Source organism: Terrapene carolina, unplaced genomic scaffold, assembly GCF_002925995.2.
Source record: "Terrapene carolina triunguis isolate 2854851 unplaced genomic scaffold, T_m_triunguis-2.0 Scaffold236, whole genome shotgun sequence".
Taxonomy (NCBI): Eukaryota; Metazoa; Chordata; order Testudines; family Emydidae; genus Terrapene; species Terrapene triunguis.
In genome coordinates this window covers 9,176,139-9,196,697 of record NW_020664587.1, presented here as the reverse complement: position 1 = coordinate 9,196,697, position 20,559 = coordinate 9,176,139, and the positions used below count along the sequence as shown (strand labels likewise).

The 20,559-nt window shown below is 44.1% G+C and overlaps 1 protein-coding gene across 2 annotated transcripts in view; it reads left to right on the top strand.

Annotated features, from left to right (window-relative positions):
• The first annotated feature begins 14,741 nt into the window (after positions 1-14,741).
• Positions 14,742-20,559, top strand: part of ARID1A (AT-rich interaction domain 1A) — a 77,599-nt gene continuing 71,781 nt past the window's right edge. The window contains exon 1 of one of the 2 annotated variants that reach the window (XM_024203319.3): positions 14,742-15,896. In XM_024203319.3, the coding sequence (XP_024059087.2) occupies positions 14,742-15,896 (1,155 nt within the window). Of the gene's footprint in view, positions 15,897-17,889; positions 17,936-20,559 lie in introns of those variants that run through there. The other variant, XM_024203320.3, reaches the window with a different exon arrangement.

Below are 20,559 nucleotides of genomic sequence, written 5' to 3'. Positions count from 1 at the left end.
CTTAAGGACCACCTTGAAGATATGAAAAAGGACTACAAGCACAACACAGACTGTCAACGCCAGGAAGACCCAGCTCTAACAGTAGGCGAAAAAGTCTGGCTTGCTGCAAAACACCTCTGTATGAACAGACCATTCTGAAAGCTAGACCCAGGGCCGGCTCCAGGCACCAGCGAAGGAAGCAGGTGCTTGTGGCGGCCAATGAAAAGGGGCGGCACTTCCAGGTCTTCGGTGGCAATTCGGCGGCGGGTCCCTCAGTCCCTCTCTTCCTCTTTGAGGTGCCGCCGAAGAGGAAGAGAGGGAGTGAAGGACCTGCCGCCGAATTGCTGCAGAAGAATGAAGCGGCGCGATTGAGCTGCTGCTGAAGTGCTGCCGATTGGCTTTATTTATTTATTTATTTCGCTTTGCTGCTTGGGACGGCAAAAAAGCTGGAGCTGGCCCTGGCAAGACCACCAGTTCCTCAGACCATTCCAGATGTGTCGGCAAATCAACCCTATCACCTTCAAATTGTAGCTCCCTCAGATCCCTTAAGATGCACCCTGTCTTTCATGTATCCCTTCTGAAGCCTTACAAGGAAGATCCCTTTCCTGAGTGGTCCCAACAGCTGCCCCTGCTGGTCCAGGTCCAAGGGCATGAGGAATACATAATCCATGATATCCTTGACTCTAAATGCAGAGGGAGAGACTGTACTACCTCAAAGATTGTGAGGGCTATGGTCCGGAAGAGTGCTCCTGGGAACCTGCCTCTGACCTGGTAAAAAGCTTTCATCAAGACCATCCAGACAAACCAGGCCCAGTGCCAACCCAGAGGAAGGATGCGCCTGAAGGGAGTGAATAATATAAGAATCCATACGACTAGAACTCTGGTTTGTGGAGAATGGGATAGCAGCTGTTCCTACATCACCACCAGGAGGCCATGCAGAGTCATATCCAAGGAGCACTGAGGAGACTAGGTGCCACAAGAGGTACTACTCAAAGGGACCATAGCGACAGCATCCTGTGGCCTTCTGATTGGCTCATGCTCACTATTTAACTCTGGAGGGTGCCCCATGAAGTTGTCTGAGCAACATGCAGACTTCTGTCTTGTTGCAACTCCAGACTTCATCTTGCTCTCTGCACCTCCAGTCTCTGTCCTGAGCCTGACTCTGACCCTGATTCTTGCCTCCTGATTCCAGCCTGGTAACTAACTCTGATCTCCAGCTCCGACACCAGCCTTTCTCTAGCCCCGATTCTTGCCTATTGAGCCTGGCTCCAGTGACTTACACTGATTCCTGGTCACTGACTACTGCCTTGTGGCTGTCCTTGACTTTTGGACACCAGCCCAGCAGTGACCGCTAGGCCAGGCTGCCTATGCCCCAGCCCCTTACAAATTGTGTGGGTGACAGTTGGGCCGCATAATCCACTGTTTGTGCACTCTCTTTTACAACCAATGAAATTGGTGCATACAAATTAACTGTAGAGTTAGAGTGGTGTTTGAGTTATCTCTGATATCACAATTGTCTAGAACTCTTGGCATGGCATCAATACATGTCTTGCTATTGCTATATATTGCATGGGTGTAAATTCAAAATAGTTGAGAACTTAAAAATTGGATGGTAACAAACCATGAAACCGAGTGAGGATTCATTCTTGTGATATTCTGAACAAAAAGAGCTCTCAGTCATGCTTGTAGTTGCTTTCATTGCTACACACTGATTCAACAGACATTTTAGGCTTCAGAGTGATACAAAGAGGAATCTTATTATATAGATATGACTTGTCCCAGAAAACTAATCTTGAAATATCACTGTGATGAATTGTCCGCCATGACTGTGGATGCATACTGAAGGAGAGCTGATGTTAGGTGATTCTGTTCCTTATGATTGGACTTTTATAGTTAGTACATGGGGGAGGGAGAGGGAACTTTCATTTATGTCTCAACACAATTCTGTCTCTTCACTTTGCATGTTTTACAAACATGTTCTGCCCCTATTTGTTAATTATCAAAGCTATTTGTGAAAAAAGCATAGTGTATCATTCAATTTTGATCCAGTATGAAATCCTCTTTTTAAAGGTTTTATTGAGAAGCCTTTTACCTGCCAATAGCTGAGATTGGGTTTTGTTTTTCTTCTGTAACTGCTGATAGCTAGCAATGAATCATTACAACACACTGCAACAGTTGATCACTGACCTCTAAGGAGCTCTTATTCCTCATGCTGATTCAGGCATTATTTACTATTATTTGTTATACATTGTAAAAGTATCCTAGATTCTTTACAGAATATATAAAAAACATAGTCTTTTTCCTGAAGAATTTACAGTCTAAGAACAGATAAAACATAATAAGCAAATAGACAATAGGAGGGTAGGGGAATGGGAGGATGAGATTTACATCAGTAAGACTAAGTGGTTATGTCAGTGATGTCATTAACTGTATCAGTGGAAATCCAGAATCTTGAACTCTGGTCTCTGTAGGTAAGAAAAAAGTGGAAATGATTTTACAATATCTTAGTGTTTTTTTTAATGTGTGTGTACTTGTAAACTTTGTCTAAATACACCATGAATCTTAAAACGGTGTGTATATAGATATGTATAATATAGCACTGAAGTTTACTTCTAAGTAAATCTACTGACTTATGCTTTCTGAGTTGCGGAGAGAGAGAGAGATTTTGTGTATATGAGAGGACAAGGTGGCTGCACAACTGGGAAAGGAAGTGCAAAACAAAAAAAGTATGGCTCTGTACCAAGGAAGAACAATATGGCATGCTTAGTGAAGAGAAAGCGGGAGGAGGGGAAAAATACTGTTGGTCATTCTGGATCTTCTTAGGCCTTTAATTCTGAAATCCCCAAAACACTGTTTTAAAAGGTCATACCCTTGTTCTTCAACAAAGGAAATAGAAGAATATACTGTATTTTGATCTAGCATAATCATTCCATTTGGAGGAGTTCAGTGAAATTAATTTAAAAGTGACTTTTTTTTCTAGTCATTAGCTGTATTTTCTTTATCATCTGTCCAGCTCTGGATATTACTGGGTTAGGGAACTTTGCTACTGACTATAATATAGGTAATTCTGACAGCCCTGAATTTGAAGAAGACCGTGTAGAAGCATTGCAGGAGCAAAATCAGCAATGGTAAATACACTAATCTAGCATTACCCTGCCAGACACTTGCAGCAATGAGAGGCTATGGATGGTAGAACCAAATGTTAATATGGCAGTGACCCACAGTATGTGATACTGAGAGGAACCATATTACTATCAGTTGCTTTTTCAAAGGACTTTCTGGCATTGAGAGACAATGGTTAGGAGGGTTAATGTTATCTTTTAAAAGCAGTGCTTAAAGTGAGGGGTGGAGTATAGGTGGTTATGCCTTCTTCCCACTTTTCACTGTTGCCAGTTGAAAGAATATATCAATATATATATATTTAGTGAAAGTTGGAATGTAGCAACTTCACCTCTCCCCCAAATTCAAGCCTTGTTTAGAAGTAAATTGGTTGAAAAGGAATTAAAGTTGCAAACCAGCAAGGGTATCGATATAGACTGCAAATATAAATACATTTAGCTTCAAAGGGTTTTTAAACAAAAGTTTTGATATTTTTTTACTGGATACAGTATATAAAATATTTTCTCTCTTAAAAAAACAAAATATTTGAAAATCAATTCTTCCTATTTATTCAGTAAATCTTGAGTTCAGGGTTCTACTTTTCCTGAAAAGATGATCTCTCTAACTGGTAGCTTTGCTGTGCTGCAGGTGCTTGCAATGTTACCAGTTCCTGCAGAGAAACACTTCTGTCAAAATTGTACAGTGAGACTCCTAACATTCATATTTAGGCAGCTGCATACAAATGGCTTGGTTTTCAAAAGTGCAGTTTGAACAGTCCCAAGAAAATTAATGGGAGCTGTGGGGTTTTTAGAACTTTTGAGAATCAAGCAATTTTTATATAGGTTAGGATAAAGTTAGGATCTAACTTTAGGCACCAAAGTTTTAAAATGTTGTCTTTATGCTTTTAGGGCTCCTATCCTGCAATCAAATCCCTGCAAGTTGACCCCTATGCTGAGTCTCAAAAACTTCAGTGGGACTCCACACAGGTGTAAAGGTCCTGTAAAGGACCAGGGCATAGGCATATCCTAGCAGTCACAGCTGGATTGGTGTCCACAACAGTCAGCAAGCTGGGATCAGAGTAATCACTAGAGCCAGGATCGATAGGCAAGAGTCCAGGTTAGGCCAGAGTCAAAGACCAGAAATCAGAGGTAGTTACCTGGCTGGAACCAAGAGGCAAGATTCAGGGTTAAAGTCAGGCTTGGGTCAGAATCTGGAGAGCAAGAGGCAAGGCGAGGCATTGCAGTAAGCCAGAAGTCTGTGAGGTTGCCCAGACAACATCCTGGGACACCCTCCAGGGTCGGGTGACCAGACAGCAAATGTGAAAAATCGGGACAGGGGGTGGGGGGTAATAGGAGCCTATATAAGAAAAAGACCCAAAAATCGGGACTGTCCCTATAAAATCAGGACATCTGGTCACCCTACTCCAGGGTTAAATAGTGAGCATGGGGCAATCAGAAGGCCACAGAGTGCTGTCATTTCCCACCATTTGGGCAGTACTTCCTGTGGTGCTTAAGCTCCACAGTGCTCCTTCAAGTTGGTTTTGGATGACCTCCTGGTGGCAATGTGGGAACATCAGCGGTCCCAAGCTCTGCATAGCTGGGTTTTATTCCCATGGTTCCTTATGGGGCCACCCACATGCATTAGATTATAGGATCAAGGCTTTAAAATGCTTCTTTTAAAAAATATTTTGTGTAGGTGAGTTAAGCATCATATATATATATATATATATATAATCATCATTATATTAAAAGGTGAGAAAGTAAATTTTTGTACCTGAACGGATTCTTTTTTACTGAGGGTTTTCCAAGGCTGGTCTACACACCTGTTCTTTTACTGTTTGAAATATTTAATATCTCAATTTTATATTAATAAACCATGCAATAATCACTTTTACCTTCCTTTTACTCTTTGAAACTCAGAAACATTATTTACAATAGCACAGCTCTTGAGTTTTCTGGCAGTGGAATAGATATTCAACAATTTTAGTTGTGTTCTTCCTATGTTTTAGGAAGTACATCTGGATTATTATCTTAACAATTTTTTTTTAAATCAACCTTTTTATAAAAGTATTTCATAGTACAAAGACCATGATAAAGTTGGTGTAACAGTATATTCTACTCTCAATGACCATGGGTATAGTAGAATCCTATATAGAATATGAGCGTAAAAGTTCCTAATTATTTGTTGCAATGTACAGATTGTACCTGAGGATACAGTTATCCACCATGTAGAGTGACTTTACTGTAAAATGGTCCCACTTTACCCATATATGTGAACTGGATGTCTGTTAAAGATAAGACTTTTCAAAAATCTTCTGTCTCCATCCCCACAGAAGTTATTTGATTCTAATTTCTCTCTGTGTGTTTGTGGATGCACAGATTTTTATTCTCTTCCAGGCTGGGAACTTATATACTTTTGCTATGGACTTGATCTTGGAAAGTGCTGAGCAAGCTGGACTCAGTCCAACAAAGTGCATACTTAATATTAAGTATGAGTCTTTTAACAGCAATGGGACTTTCTTGCATAAAATTAAATATGTACTTATTTGCGATACTGAATTGGGCCAGTGTGTTCTGTGCCTTGCAGAATTGAGACCTTGTGAATCCAGAGTGAATTTTTACAGCTGAATTTTATCCCTTTGGAAAAACAGGGTTTAAAACAGAAACTCTGACAGATGTTTAATTAAAATAATTATAATAATTAAAATTTAGAGAATTGTATATGTAAAGTTGATGTGACTGATTTTTTTCTGTCTCTCTTTGAATACAAGCACTCTCCCCTAGAGGGTTAATGCAGGGTGTGCAGTTCTCAATCATACTCTATTCCTCTGAGTTCCTTCTCCATATTTTCTGTCTGCTTCATTCTGATTGAAAAAGGGCAGTGTACAATGTTTGGTGTAACCTTAATCCTGACCAGCATCTGGGCCCCTTTTTAAAAAAAAAAAAAAAAAAAGCCTCTACCGCAAGTCAGGGCTTCTGTATATACTTTCATAGAACTGGAAGGGACCTCAAGAGGTCATCTAGTCCAGTCCCCTGCACTCAAGGCAGGATTAAGTATTAATACTTTCAAGTAAAAAGATATTTTTAATTCAACAACATAAAATAAAATAAGGATTATATTTACTGATGTGTTAATGAACATGTCTAGTTTCTAAGAATATTTTTCTCCTGTTCATGTAAACCAGTCATAAATCTTGTCTTTTGACATCACATTTATACACATACTAACGCACATGATCATAGAATCATAGAACTGGAAGGGACCTTGGGAGGTCATCTAGTCCAGTCCCCTGTGCTCAAGGCAGGACTAAGTATTATCTAGACCATCCCTGACAGGTGTTTGTCCAACCTGCTCTTAAAATCCCCAATGATGGAGATTCCACAACCTCCCTAGGCAATTTATTCCAGTGCTTAACCATTCTGACAGTTAGGAAGTTTTTCCTAATGTCCAACCTAAACCGCCCTTCCTGCAATTTAAGCCCATTGCTTCTTGTCCTATCCTCAGAGGTTAATAAGAACAATTTTTCTTCCTCCTCCTTGTAACAACCTTTTATTTACTTGAAAACTGTTATGATGTCAGAGATGAACAGTGTTTTATAATAGAGAAACTGAATATGAAGAAGAGATTTTATTTTTAATCTTCATTTAGCACCCCCTTAAGCTATTAATTACTCACAAGCATGTAAGAAGTAATGCTAATATAAAACTGACAGAGAATAAAAATTTCTATTTGATGCCTCATGCCATTTTCCTATCAAATGTAACAGGCATTTTCAGAGGCCCCCAATGGCAACACAGTTGTATTAAATATCCCAGAAGACAAAGCAGTGAAGATGAAATGGTGGGAACCTAAATATTGATTGTTGAATGTTCCCTCAACACAAGTAATTTTATTATTTAATTATGTATTAAGTATTAAGACAAATCTAAATAGCTGATAAAGATTATAAACTTGTTAGCAGAAGCACCATACATGCCTCGGGTGAGAAGTATGAGGTTGAAAACTAGGGGACAGATGTTCTAAAGAACTCAGCTCCCACTTAGACACCAGAATAGACAGATTTTCAGAAAAATTCAATATGTTGTGTGCCGAGGTCTTTTGAAAATCCAGACGTAGATGTCTCCAGCACCTGAAAATTGTGCGTATGATACTATAATTGCACATCCTACAGAGTATTATGTCTATCCAAACCGTAAAATAGCCATTTTATAATAGGATCCAAACACTGTGGGTATGACTCCTAACTACACAGGTTCAGAATAATTCTCACCAGCCACTCCCATTTCCCTGATGATTTTTCTTCTTCGATTTTGCTTTGTATTTCCCAATCCACAAGCCATTGTAGGGCAGCAACTGACTTGTCCCTTCAGCTGAGGACCATTGGACTTCACTACTGAAACAGCCATAGAGGTTGTTTCGGAAGTCCGAGCAATATGAAGCATTCTCTCCCAACTAGGGCTTTTAGTTTCTGATGGCCTGAGTGGAAGAGCAAGTTTAAATACTTAACTTGGCTCCCCAACATTGTATCTTGTTGAACTGTCAGTGTAGCAATCCAGTCCATATTATAAATATGTATGTAGTATGTTCATTTCCCCCCTCCCGCACAAACAGTTTTTGTTGAGAGACAGTAAAGGATGGATGTCTTCTATCCTTTTAGTTTTATTCACGTAGCACAGGAGTGATATTTTTAGGGCATATTATATACTTTGAAGCCTGTGCAAGAGGCCACATATGTCAGACAAGCTTCTGTCTTAAGAATCTGCTCCAAAGTATCCCATAATAAGCTGAGTACAGTTCTGCTCTAACTTTATTAGACCACCTCCCTTAAATGATCAATTTTTGTCAGTCTTTTGAGGGTTAATTAAGGCAAGTTTCACTATAGTGGTGTTTGGCATTCTGAGTGAGTATACATGCAAACAGCATGTGTGGTGTGTGAGTGAAGAATGTATATTGGAATGCAAAGGATTTGCTTATGTTAGTACCGTATGTGTTGTGGGAGTCTAAGCAGTGTGTGTGTGTGTGTGTGTGTGTGTGTGTGTGTTGTTTATACTCTCATTGTCTCCTGATCTCCTCATTCAACCTGGGGTCATAGCTATTTAATACAGGATGCTTCAACAGTTGTTTGGGGGATGGAAACCAGAGGAGCCCAACTCCATACATTTTAATCTGGTCTTCAGTTCATATTAAACTTCAGGAGAGAAAGTGATAATCTGGGGACCTGCCATAACTCTTCATAGAAGATTTTCTATCTTGTCATTAGTTTGCTTAGTGGAGTGTGACAGATCTTCTGTAGCAGCTATTCTTACTTTACTTTTTAGGCCACTTTTCCTGGTGACTGTAGGAGGCACTCTTTTCTGAGCAAGTGACTACAATCTTGATAATCAGAACGCTAAAGGGCATGAACCCCTTGAAAAATTCCACTACCTGTGTACTAATACTTTTCCTTGGGTCTCTCACTTATTCCCATTGGTGGGTTTTGTGCCTGAGGATAGGGACTTTTAACTTTTTCTATAAATGCTATGCTGTGGAGTACAGGGAAGTGATCAAACTTACTGGGTTTTTTTTAGTAACCCCATTTCTACATGATCTGTGTCTCCTATCTGCTTGCTTCCCTCCATTTTATTTCTCATCTCTCTCTCTTTCCCTCTCTCTCTGTTTTTCATCTCACTCCAACTCTCTCATAGTGAACTTGTGTTTGAACAAAAGACTCCATTCCAGATCCATTCCAGAATTGCTGTGAGAAACTTCATAGCAAGCGCTGTCTGTCCTCTCTCCCTCCCTATCTCAGTAAAATGGCAGTGCAAGAGCTTCATGAAAGGGTGTAAAACCCTCTTTCTGAGTGTCTTTCTTTCTTTCTGCAAAATCCTTTACTGCAGTCGTGACTCCACCACTTAAACTTCCCCAAAAATACACTTTGCTGGTCAAAAGTGTAAACATATTTTTTACACTCCACTGAAAAAGGAGAACATCAGTAAAAGAAACACAGACTTGTCCACAGCCAGTAGCTTTTCTTATGAAGGCTAACTAATTTGTGATCTCATTTGTGTTTGTGTGTAATATTGCAGTTCCAAGTGCTTGAAATCCAATAAGAGTTTTGCTTAAATAGGAGAATACAGGCCCAAAGTTCTTCTCTCTGTTGGAGTTTTAGAAGGATTTCTAAACTATTTGTAAGTGGGTTTCTATTGTAATATGTTTTTTGCTTCTGTCAACTTGAGTTGGTTACAAATTTCTAGTGGGCTCAGCAGAAATGATACAGTTATGTTCCTGATCCAGTGCAGTGGTTTTATGAAACTCCAGTCCATGTTTTTTTATTAAAAGCTTTACACTTCCTTCTCTAAAAGAATATTCAGCACCAGAAACTGGTAATTGAAGAGGCTGTAGTCTCTCTGTGTTTGTATATACATAAGTGTATATAAAATAGATGTATTTGTTCTTTTATTGCACTTAACTGTTAGATGCTGATCAGAATTCTGTCCAGCATCTGATCATCTACCAATTCTGGTCTGGAGTTACGTATTCATAGTTCCAATCCCCTAGTCTTTTTAATGTTCCTCATATGTTGAATAAGAAGACAGAGGTGCTTTTCCCACTTTGTCCTAATTTTAGGCCTAAATATCTGTGTCATATGCGCACACACAAACTTAGTATTAGCTTACTACTCTAAAATCACAAATGTGTGAAATAGAGAGCAAAGACGATGTTGTTTATTTAGCTTAAACAAATTCTACATTGTTTAAAGCTCTTATTTTTCTACTCCACTTCATATTTTCCTCCCGTTTTGAGCCCCAGCAGGTTGAGAGGTTTGCCAGGGAAATGATCTCTTGATTATAATGCAGGCTCCATTCCACCTTCCTGTATGAAACTCCAGTTCATATTTTACACCTCCTGGCTAGGGCTGGTAAAATAATGGATTTCCTTGACTCAGACTTGAGTCTACTTTCCTCTCTTAAAGGGCATCCCAGAGTTTTTTTTCAGCTCTGTCAAATGTAATCAAACGTTAATGCCAGACTTCAGCAGTGTGTCTGAAACCTTAACTCACTACCTTTCCTCTTTCTTTCTTCCTTTCTTCTTGCTAACTTTTTAAGAAATAGCAAATCCAATTTAAAAATCCATTCCAGCCTTTGAACTTTGCTGGTGTGCTCAGTAAATTGACAGAGTTACCTTATGCTCAAACTCCACTTCAGTTTTTTCTGTAGTGATCTCTCACTGTGTGCCTCTTTGCCATTGTGGCAATGTTTGAGTGGGAATAATACAATATCTTGATATTACATTTAAAGAACCTAAACAAGGATTGCAAAAGTCTTTGTCTTGTACAGTGCCCAGTAGATTGTTCACACACATCAAATAAATAATAATCCATAAATAATATTAATACTTAGCTGCTATGAAGCTGCAGTAAGTATGCTGAAGCTAGATATAATAGTATCTATAGTGGAGGGAGACTATACAACATTGTAGTGGAGCTAATAAATGTAAACATGTTTCCAGAAAACTTAACATTTCTTAAGAAAAATTGATCAGCAACCACATAGGCATTCTAATGTATGGTAGATAACTTTTTCTATTTCCATTCCATATTTTGCAATGTACTGTATGAATTAGAATAGATTGGTTTCTTATTTTTGGTCCAATCCAGGTATCTCAGTATACTGTGCATCCCAGTAAAATGGAAGAGCATCTTCATTCTCCAATCTGTATGTTTCTGCTCAGCTCTTTCATTCCAGCTTGGATGCAGTAGTTAACACTTTATTGCAGAAACTCTATCCAGTTCCTGAAGTAATAATCCAGTCCATGTTTATAGCTTGTTTAAGGGGCCAGGGATAAAAGAAAGAGAGAGAGAGAGAGAGTGAGTGTGTGTGTGTGAGAGAGAGAGAGAGTGTGTGAGAGTGTGTGTGAGAGAGAGAGAGACTTTAGTTCGGTTTCCATGTCAACAATTCAGTCCATATTTGCCATCACACAGTTGGCAGAGCCTCTTTTATTAGGGATACTACTCCTGTTTCTAGCACTCTAATCTATACCAGGTTTCCTAAACTGCCTTGGTACTAGGTTAAATGGCAAGGCCACCTTCATGAAGGAGACTTTACTTAATAAGAGCCAGCCTAGTGGTGGTGGCCTGCACTACCATGTGGGAGACCTGAGTTGGATTCCCATCCTGTGGTATCTCACTATCTGAGCTGCTAGGAGCTGGTATGGCAGTGGAGGAAATATGCTCAGCACGGACGGTAGGGGGGCAGGGAAAAAAATGCCTCACATAACATAGCAATGATCCCTCAGGTCAATAAAGGAGGAGAGTTGACATGTTTCAAAGAAAGTCTTGTCCAGTTCTCTTTGGCTGATAGGAAGGCTGTTGAGAGGATTCTTAGGTCTTGGGTAGAAATGTTGGAAGAATGCTGCTCTCTATTTTCCAAATCTAATATTTTGGGTTTCATAGAGTGCTTCAGTATTTAATAAAACCACAGGGCCTCTTTTCTGTGAGACAGATTCTGGAATTGCTTCAGGTTTCACAAACTTCTTGGTAAAATTAGTATCTCCTTATTGTAAAGGGAATCCATTCTAGTTTCCACATTCCAATCAGATCCAGGTTTCAGTGTCCCACAGGAGTTTCTGTTGGTTTCCTTTACTCTTTTTGTACACTTTAAAAGTGATGTTCATAGGGCAAGCATATAAAGACATGCCCAACCCCTCTCTGCTGGAGGAAACATTTTGTGATAGGCCTATGAGTGGGCAGGGGGAAAATACTGGGGATTTTTGGAATCCAGCCCAAATTAAGGCCTCAGAAATTGCTTCAGAATTGTGTGGCAGTAGGTAAAGTGCATCTTGTGAAGGAGACTCCAATCCAGTTTTTGGCTCTAGAATAGGATGATTTTTGTTTCAGGCTGGATTATAAGCTTTTAGCAAGGATTGTGTCTTCCTATATGTTTGTGTAGCACCTAGCATGTTGGGGCCACAATCCTGAGAGGGGCTTTTGTGTGGCTACTACAAAACAAATACTAAATGTAGCTATCATTATGTATTATCCCATTGCAACTCTCAGTAAAATACTAGAGAGAGAGAGAAAAACCCTCTCTTTTTCTGTGCCAATGCTGAGGTAGAATCTACTCTGTGTTATACATTCTACTGTAAAATGGCAACGCTGCCTTGGTTAGGGAGCCTGTAATGCCATTTGTTGCTCTTGAATGCATTTTGAATTTAGCTACACATTGACTTGTGCTAACTTCTACCCCAGCTTATTACTTTGGAGTCCCTTCTGTTTTTTAGCACCTGCTGTACCATGTATATTTATATTATGTTAACTTAAAAATCTTAAAGCCAAGAAGAAACGTGCATAATTGTATATGTATTACACACACACACACACACACACATACACAAAACCTACATTAAAATAAAGTTATTTAGGTTGCAAAGTCAAGTACTTGAAAGATAGGAAGTGTCAGATTTACAGTAATCCATGCAATCTTAATTCAAGTCCTTGTCCATTCAGCCTGTTGCCTGAATGAGGTAGGGGTCCTGTGGAAAAAATATTGTGATCATATAATTGGAGTGTATCAATGCATACATACCAGGGGGCAGAACAGCAACTCCGTAAATGAGCAATTCCAAATCTGACATTTCCTAACTTCCAACTGCTTGACTTTGCAATGTAAATAACTTCTTGTAATATATTTTTGCATGACTCCTAAGGGTTCCTTAAGGGGGGAGGAGAGAACTTTTGCATCATAGTACAGATTTATATCACTTGAGTTATAGGACTAACTATGCTGATGGCCTGCTAGCACAATATGCTGCATCTACAGGGAGCCTGGCCTGACTCAGCTCTCTCTCTTCCCCCCTCATCACCAGGAGAAGGACCCTTGCCCCCTGTGGTCCTCTGGAGCAGGGGACATATGCTGCTCAGCCCCGTACTGGGTCTAGTGTAGTTATGAGGGGAGCCTGACCAGGTTTTCAACCCATCTCTTGGGAGTTGGGGGAGTCCTGCTCTGGGTGATGCCCCCAGAGAAGGTAATAGGAAGGAGGTAGGACACTAGAACCATGTGCTTGGACTGAAGGGTATGTAGTCAGGTGGGGAGCTTGGCTTGGCTCTCTCTCTCCCCACCCCATCCCCTAGCAGCTCCCAGTGCACTGCCTGCTGCTTTGGCAATAGTGTAAGCCCCTGACTTTAGCATGTTTATGTTCAGTTATTATTTTGGCATCCAGCCAACATTTTCCAGAGGAACACAAGCAACAGACATTAAAATGGCAATTTTTAACAGTTTACAACAGGTAAATCTGAATGGAAAATCCTGGGACAAAGAAAAGGCACTTATATAGCCCAAGGGACTTTCGCCTAGCTGAATTTTGCAGGCCTGCTGCAAACAATGCAGTGTAAAAATTTCCCCCAAAAGTTGAAAGACACTTAAAATGGATAGTATTAGGGATCCTAAATAATAAGGGTCTCTTCCATATCCCCCTATAAGAATTGCAGTGCATTATACTGTTTGGTAGCTAGAGTCCTTTTCCAAACCTTTCTTTAGTCCGCACTCCCAGAGGGTAAGGAAGACACTTCCCTCAGAGCAACTTATTCCATAATTATCCAATTTAGAGCTCTTGTACCTTCCACTAAAGCATCTGGAACTAGCCAGTGTTGCAGACAGGATGCTGGATGGAATGGGCCACTGGATGGAACCAGCCTGCATGTTCCTGTACTCCAGGCTCTTAGATCCATGTCTGGTCCTGTGGCCAGCATAATATCCCAGTTCTGGGAGCAAACCCAGCACTCCTGTCTTCCACAGTTAGAATAGACCCCAGGAGTCCTGGCTCCCAGACCCGTGCTTAGTAAACTTCTACTTGTTCTCCTTTAGCAGGGAGGGATACCAGCTTCTGGTGGTTGCAGGTATCTTTTTATGCACCGGGCAGTAGTGCAGAGGGGGAGAGGAACACTCTGGTGCGGGTCTTCTGAAGAGCGAGCCTGTAGCAGTCCGCTTCGCCCAGGCTGAAATCCGCTCCGTGTTTCGCAGCAGGGGAGCTTCCTTTTGTGGCGGAAGGTTCGGCTCGGCTCCGCGGGATCCGCTGCGGGTTTTGCGTGCGGCAGCGGCCTCAGCCTTGCTGAGTTGCAAGCGTCCGGGGCCTGCCTGCCTGCTCCTCCTTTGTGAAGGGGGGAGGCTCCAGTCCGGGCCGGGCTCCGCTCCGGGTTTGGCAGGCCGCCGCGGCGCTGGGTAAAATGGCAGTGCTGAGCCTCGTGTCGGAGTGAGCAGGACTCGGCGGACGAGAGTCGGGAGCTGCTGCTCGGCTCGCCTAGTCCGGCCCCGCCGCCGCACCGCCCGGCTCCAGGGACGGGGTCCGCTCGCCCGCCGTATCCCCCTCCCTCCTGCCTCTCCCACGCCGGGAGCCCCGTCCCGGGTCCCCCCCTCCTCCTCCTCCCCCCCCCCGATCCCTCCTCCCCTTTCTCCGCCGGCTGCAACCGAGGAGGCACAGCGGGGCCAGGCCCCGGGGAGCCCAGCCCAGCGGAGCCCTCCCCGCCTCGCCAGCCAGGCCGGGGGGGAATGAGCCCCCGCTGCCCTGAAGAGCCCGCCGCCGCCTGAGCGGGGAGCAGCCGAGCAGCGAGGCCTCCCGCCGGCCGGCCAGGCAGGGGAGCAGCTCGGGGGCAGGGGTCCGGGGGGGTGGCTAGGTGGGGAGGGGGGATCATGGCTGCTCAGGTCGCCCCCGCCGCCGCCAGCAGCCTGGGCGCCCCGGCTCCAGCCGAGCTGAAGAAAGCGGAGGCGCAGCAGCGGGATTGTCCCCCGGAGGAGGCGGGGGGCGAGGCGGTGGCGGAGCGCGGCGGCGAGAAGCAGGCGGAGAGCGAGGGCCCCCCGGGGAAGGAGCTGCAGGACGGGGCCGAGAGCAACGGAGGGGACGCCGGGGCCGAGCCCGACCTGAAGAGCTCGAACGGGAACGCGGGCCCCAGGCCCGCCGCTGCCGCCGCCACCCTGAACAATAACCTCCCGGAGCCGCCCGGTGGCGGCGGCGGCGGCGGCAGCAGCGACGGGGTGGGGGCGCCGCAGCAGCAGCCGCCGCCGCCGCCGCAACAGCCTCCCCCTTCCCACCCGGCCGCCTTGCCCCCGCCAGCCTACGGCTTCGGGCAGCCCTACGGCCGGGGAGCCCAGGCTGCCGCCGTCGCTGCCGCCGCCGCGGCTGCCTTCCACCAACATGGCGGACAACAAAGCACTGGCATGGCAGCGCTGCAGAGCGGGGGCCTGGAGCAGCCCTACCCGGGACCGGCGGGGGCCCCCCCGGGGCCGCCCCCTCCCCAGAACTCGCACGGCGGCGCCGAGCACGGCTTCCCCAACCACCAGTACAACTCTTACTACCCGGCGGCAGCCGGGCGCAGCGCCGGCGCCTACCCGCCTCCCCCCCAGGCCTACGCCCTGAGCTCCCCCCGGGGCAGCACGCAGAGCCCCGCGCAAGCGGCCGCCGGGGCCAAATCCCCCGCCGCCGCCGCCGCCGCCTTCCAGCAGCAGCGCTTCGGGGCCATGGGGCCCTCGGCCGCCGGCGGGGCAGCAGGAGGAGGGGGCGCCACCCCGCAGCCCACAGCGACCCCCACCCTCAACCAGCTGCTCACCTCCCCCAGCTCAGCCCGTGGCTACCAGGGCTACCCCGGGGGCGACTACAGCAGCGGGCCCCAGGACGGGGGAGCCGCCGCCAAGGGCCCGGCCGCGGACATGGCCTCCCAGTACGGGGGGGGCAATAGCCAGGCCTGGGCCACGGCCACAGGAGGGGGCCAACAAAGGAGCCACCATGCGCCCATGAGCCCCGGGAGCAGCAGCGCTGGAGGGGGACAGCCGCTCGCTAGGACCCAGCAGGTGAGCGCTTGGCATGGGGGGTGTGTGGGGGCAGGGGCGGGCCCATGTGGGGGGCTGGGGTTAGGGGGCAGGGGCTGGGCGCACGTGGGGTGGCTGAGGGGGCCGGGGACAATGGGGGCAAGGGCAGAAGAGGGGCACACATAAGGGGCAGGGATGGGGGCACGTGGGGCGATGGAGGCGGGTGATGAGGTGGGCGAATTTGCTACGGGTTCCCTCCCCCACTTGGACCCACACTGCTGGGGAGCTGCCATTGTCTGTGTCTTTCTCTCTCTAAAATGGCTGCCTCTCTGCCTTCTCTTCCTCCCCTGCTAGCCTTTGTGCGAGGCTTCCAGAGAGGTGCCTTCTCCTTCCCACTTCCCCTGCCTGCCTTGGGGGCTCTAGGGGGGAGATGGAGGGAGCCCCTGGGTGGAGGAAGGGCCTGGCACTATGGTGCGTGTGTGCATGGGGTGGAGGTGGGTAGCTGAGCTCCTCGTTGTTGGGCTAGGGAAGGGGTGTGATCAGTAGAGGTAGTGGGAGCTCTACAGAGCAGCACTTACACATTTGCCCCCATTACAATCTTCCTCCCTCTTCTTGCTCCAAGTGAGGGGCCTTTGCACTTCCTGGGGGTAGGAAGGTGGGAAGTGACCTGTTTTGGGCAGCTGCAGCTTGCCCGGGTTAGCTGTGGCCATTTTCCTGAGCAGTCTTTTGGTTAGCCCAGTGGCCTGGGCCTCTCCCTGGAAGTGCTGGTAAACAGTTCAGTGATTGGAGTAGTAAGTGCAGATTGCTTTGGTTTGGGATTTGAATTATGGAGGTAAAATCCTTCTGTCAAAGCCAGGAGACAGTTGGTCTTAGGTTGACATCCTATCTGTGATCTGATTGGTTCCCCATCTCCTGCTCTTGGCCATTTATAATTGCCTCTGATGTAATGGTACAACAATCCTGATGAGCTCATAAACTTTTACACTCTGCTTTTCTGCCAGCCATAACCCAAACCATCACTGCCACTATCTGCCTCTTTATTCCACAGCTGAAATTGGCTGTGACCTTGAGGAAGTTCAGTAGCAATACTGTATCAGCAGGAGCAGAGTTCCAGACAGGCTGCCCTTGTTGCATTGTGCCTGAAACAAAAGAGGAGGCAATGGCATTTTGTTTGTACCTTGGATTTATTTTGCTTGTTATGTTTTTTACAGCCTGGAATAGATTCTGTGTTGTCGGAACAGTAGCAGGGGTTCTCTGTACAATGGGCGTGCTGTTTGTTTTGGTTATGTGACTTTCCCATTGGCATAAAGGATTTCTTTGATGGAATCTAAGGATGCATTTATTCCTGACTAATTTTGATCCATTTCAGAATTGAAATTGCTTGGCTGGGTTCATCATCAGATAGTGAATGTGGGGCTTTTATGGGGTATGTTAGAAACCTTTTAAAAAGCATTTGTAGCTGCAGCACTAGAAATGGTGAATTACCAATTAACACTTTTTCATATTGAGTTTTCTCTTAAAGTACAGACCTGGCCTAACTCCTTACCTATGTTTCAAGACATTTTTAAAAAAATCACGATATTAATTTTACTTACGTTCGGAAGGAACAATTGCTTGTTATAGTGACATTAAACATCAAATGCCTGGAACTACGGGGTCTGATTATATTGTAAATTCCTACTTTTTGGAGAGAAGTGGGAGAAGGGTAAAAGAGTCTATAAATGAATATTTTTGTTAATTTGCTGGAAGTGTAACTAATGCCAGCAATACAAATGTGCTATAGCACTTACAGCTACATGGAAGTCAGACATTTTGGATATTGGGACAGTGATGCTAACATTCTGTTCATATCTGTTCTTAATCAGAGTTTGCAGATAATCTCTTACGTTGTGTTTACATGTCTTAGATCTGAATGTGTAATGGCCTTGTGCAGGACTGACAGACTTCTCTCTGCCCATACCCTGCCTGTTCTCATTGCAAGCACTGGATCAGAGACATTTGATACTCTGGAGTGTGACATGCAGCTCCAGAGTTTTCCCTTCTTGCTCAATCCTTCTCTTCTGTGGCTCTGAAAACTTAGTGTAAGTTTTGTTCCTTGATAACTGATAGTGATGTCTGCTTCATCTTAACTGTGTGTTCTCTGTTAGATTGAAATAGTGTGTTTTCTAGGAGAGTGGCTCTTATCACTGCTGTGGTCACCACATTGTCCACATGCAACTTGTAGTAACTATTCTGGGTAAACATTTGAGTTCCTGGGCAATACAACCCTATGTATTTGCAAGAAAGTTGCATAAGTGTGTCATGTAAACTGGTGCCCTGCTGAAGAATTTTATATCTTGTTTTAAAAAAAAAAAAAAAATCAACCTGGATATGATGGGCACTAAACCACAGCCCAAGATTAAACTCTGTTTGTTTGCACTGGAGTAAAAATCCGTCTCATAGGCCTGTTTGGATTATGAATAGCATGGTTGTGATTCTGCGATAGAAACTTTCAAAAATTGTTTAGTTTAAAAAAACAACCCAGCCCCTGTGTATCCTGGAGGGTGAAAGTCTGGTCTGGTTATAATTTATACTCCAGGCATTCAGTTTAATATGTGTGAGCCTTCTAGTCCCATCAACTCAAATTATTAGTGAGTGTATGTTTGGTGTTTTGGGAATGAAAGTGACTTTTAGACAGTGCAAATGGCCTCTATAAAAAGTTCTATGCGCCAAGGATTATCAGACATAAACGCACACAATCCCTCTTCACGTTGTGAAAAACCTGTTGCCTGGCATTGTGGAACAAGTTTCCACGTGTCTTCTCTGTTGCCCACAAGAAGTAAATTTAATAATAATACCCCAAAACTATGTGTTAACCTCCTCGCAGTGTATCCTGTTTTGTTTCTTAGATCGGACTAAACTAAGTGCTTTCAATCTCATTATTGTCTTATACAGTGGTGAGCCAATTGGTGTTTATCAAATAACTTCACCTGAGAAATTTCAGAAGGATGAGATTGGGGCGGGGGGGAGGGAGGAGAGAACAGTGTGCCCCACCCCCAAGTACATCTACTTCCAGATTAAGGGAAGGGAGTTTGGGGAAGAGTGTATAGTTGGTTCCCTTCATATAGTCATCCAGAAGGGAAAAATGTTTACGTTTCTTGGGGGGGGCGGGGGGAAGAGGCAGGCAATAAGGAAGAAAGAGCATAAATGTCATTGATTCTCTAAGCTCAGAATGATCTATGAATGATGTGGAGGGTACAGACCTTTTTACCCATCTCTTGCTTTAGGAGTTACTTCACTTTTTTAATGTAAAACCTTGATTTGAAAGACCCTTTCCTATAAGAGGCTAAGAGTAGCTGCTCACTTGTGCACAGTTTTGACAGCAATATGTAACCCTCTCAACACTAAAGACTTTTGCAGATAGGTCACTTATAAGAATGCACAGCTGATCCGGGGAGGAGTTGTGAATACCAGGACGTTCTCTGTCTGTATGGATCGGGGCAGATGCAGGGACTTTGTTGTTTGTTCTTATGACCATTTTACTCTGGAAATACAGAGTTGGATTGAGATTAAAGACTTGTTTTACAGAATAAGTGAATCTAGATGATCCTGGAGGTCTATGGGAATGACAGGCAGGAAATCTGGGCCATCTCACATACAGGACTTCTAGAGCTCTTAGTAAAATGAAAAGATAAACACTAACTTTTTTTTTTTTCTGTAGTGTATGGCTAGTTGTGGTAGTGGGCTAGGACTTTGTCCAGTCCCATTAGTAGTAGTAGTAAAATTAAAAAGAAAAAAGGGTGGGGTGGGAGAGCAGAACGATCCTCAAGAAAACTGCCTGCAAGAAGAGACTTTCCTCTGAGTAGATAGGTGGGTATTTGTTTTGGTACATCACTAACTACAGTAAAAGGCATCTCCTGTAATGGGAGATGTCTTTGGATTGTATTAAATATTCACGTGTTGAATAACCTCCCTATAGGTGTACTGTCATCCAGAGACATTTATTACATTCAGGGAACTTGGTTTAAAAACAATGACGTGCTAATTAAAAAAAAAAAAAAAAAAAAATCTCTGGGCTCAGTTGTTGACTTTAAATCTCAACTTTTAGTAGCAACTGAAGCATGAACATGTTGTTCAAAACATGGTTTTCAAACTAAATTGGCAGCACAGAGCCATTTAGTGCCAGTGAGCTGTGATATCTTGGAATCTGACATTAAGCCCTGGCTCCTGTTCACTTTTATCTTTGAGTTTTTTCTTGCTTAGTATTGCATTGTTGGCAGGTCTTATATTGCCCGTAAGGTCTAGTAAACATTAGTTCTCTACAACAAAAGAGAGGTGGCATTCTTTTGTGATGTGGGCCTTGCCTGTGAATGACTTTCAGACCTTTCTCTACTAGAAAAGTACACTGGTTTCATTCAGTTGATTTTTAAAATTGACTTAGTTAAATTGGTGTAAGCCCCTAATGTAAAACTTCTTAAAATGGTGCAAGCCCCTAAGGTAGACACACTTAACGTTCAACCAATTTAGCTAGATTAACTTTTAAATGGATTTTAGTTAAACTGGTCTAGTGTAGACAAGGCCTTAGCCTCCCCATTCTGTTTAAATATTTTGTGCAAGTGTTTTTAGGAGGCTGGTGTTTCAGGATACCACCTGTGCTTTGGGAGGCCCCAATGAACTAATGGCATGTTCTAGGGGCAGCATAATCTATGGATAGGACACCCAAATG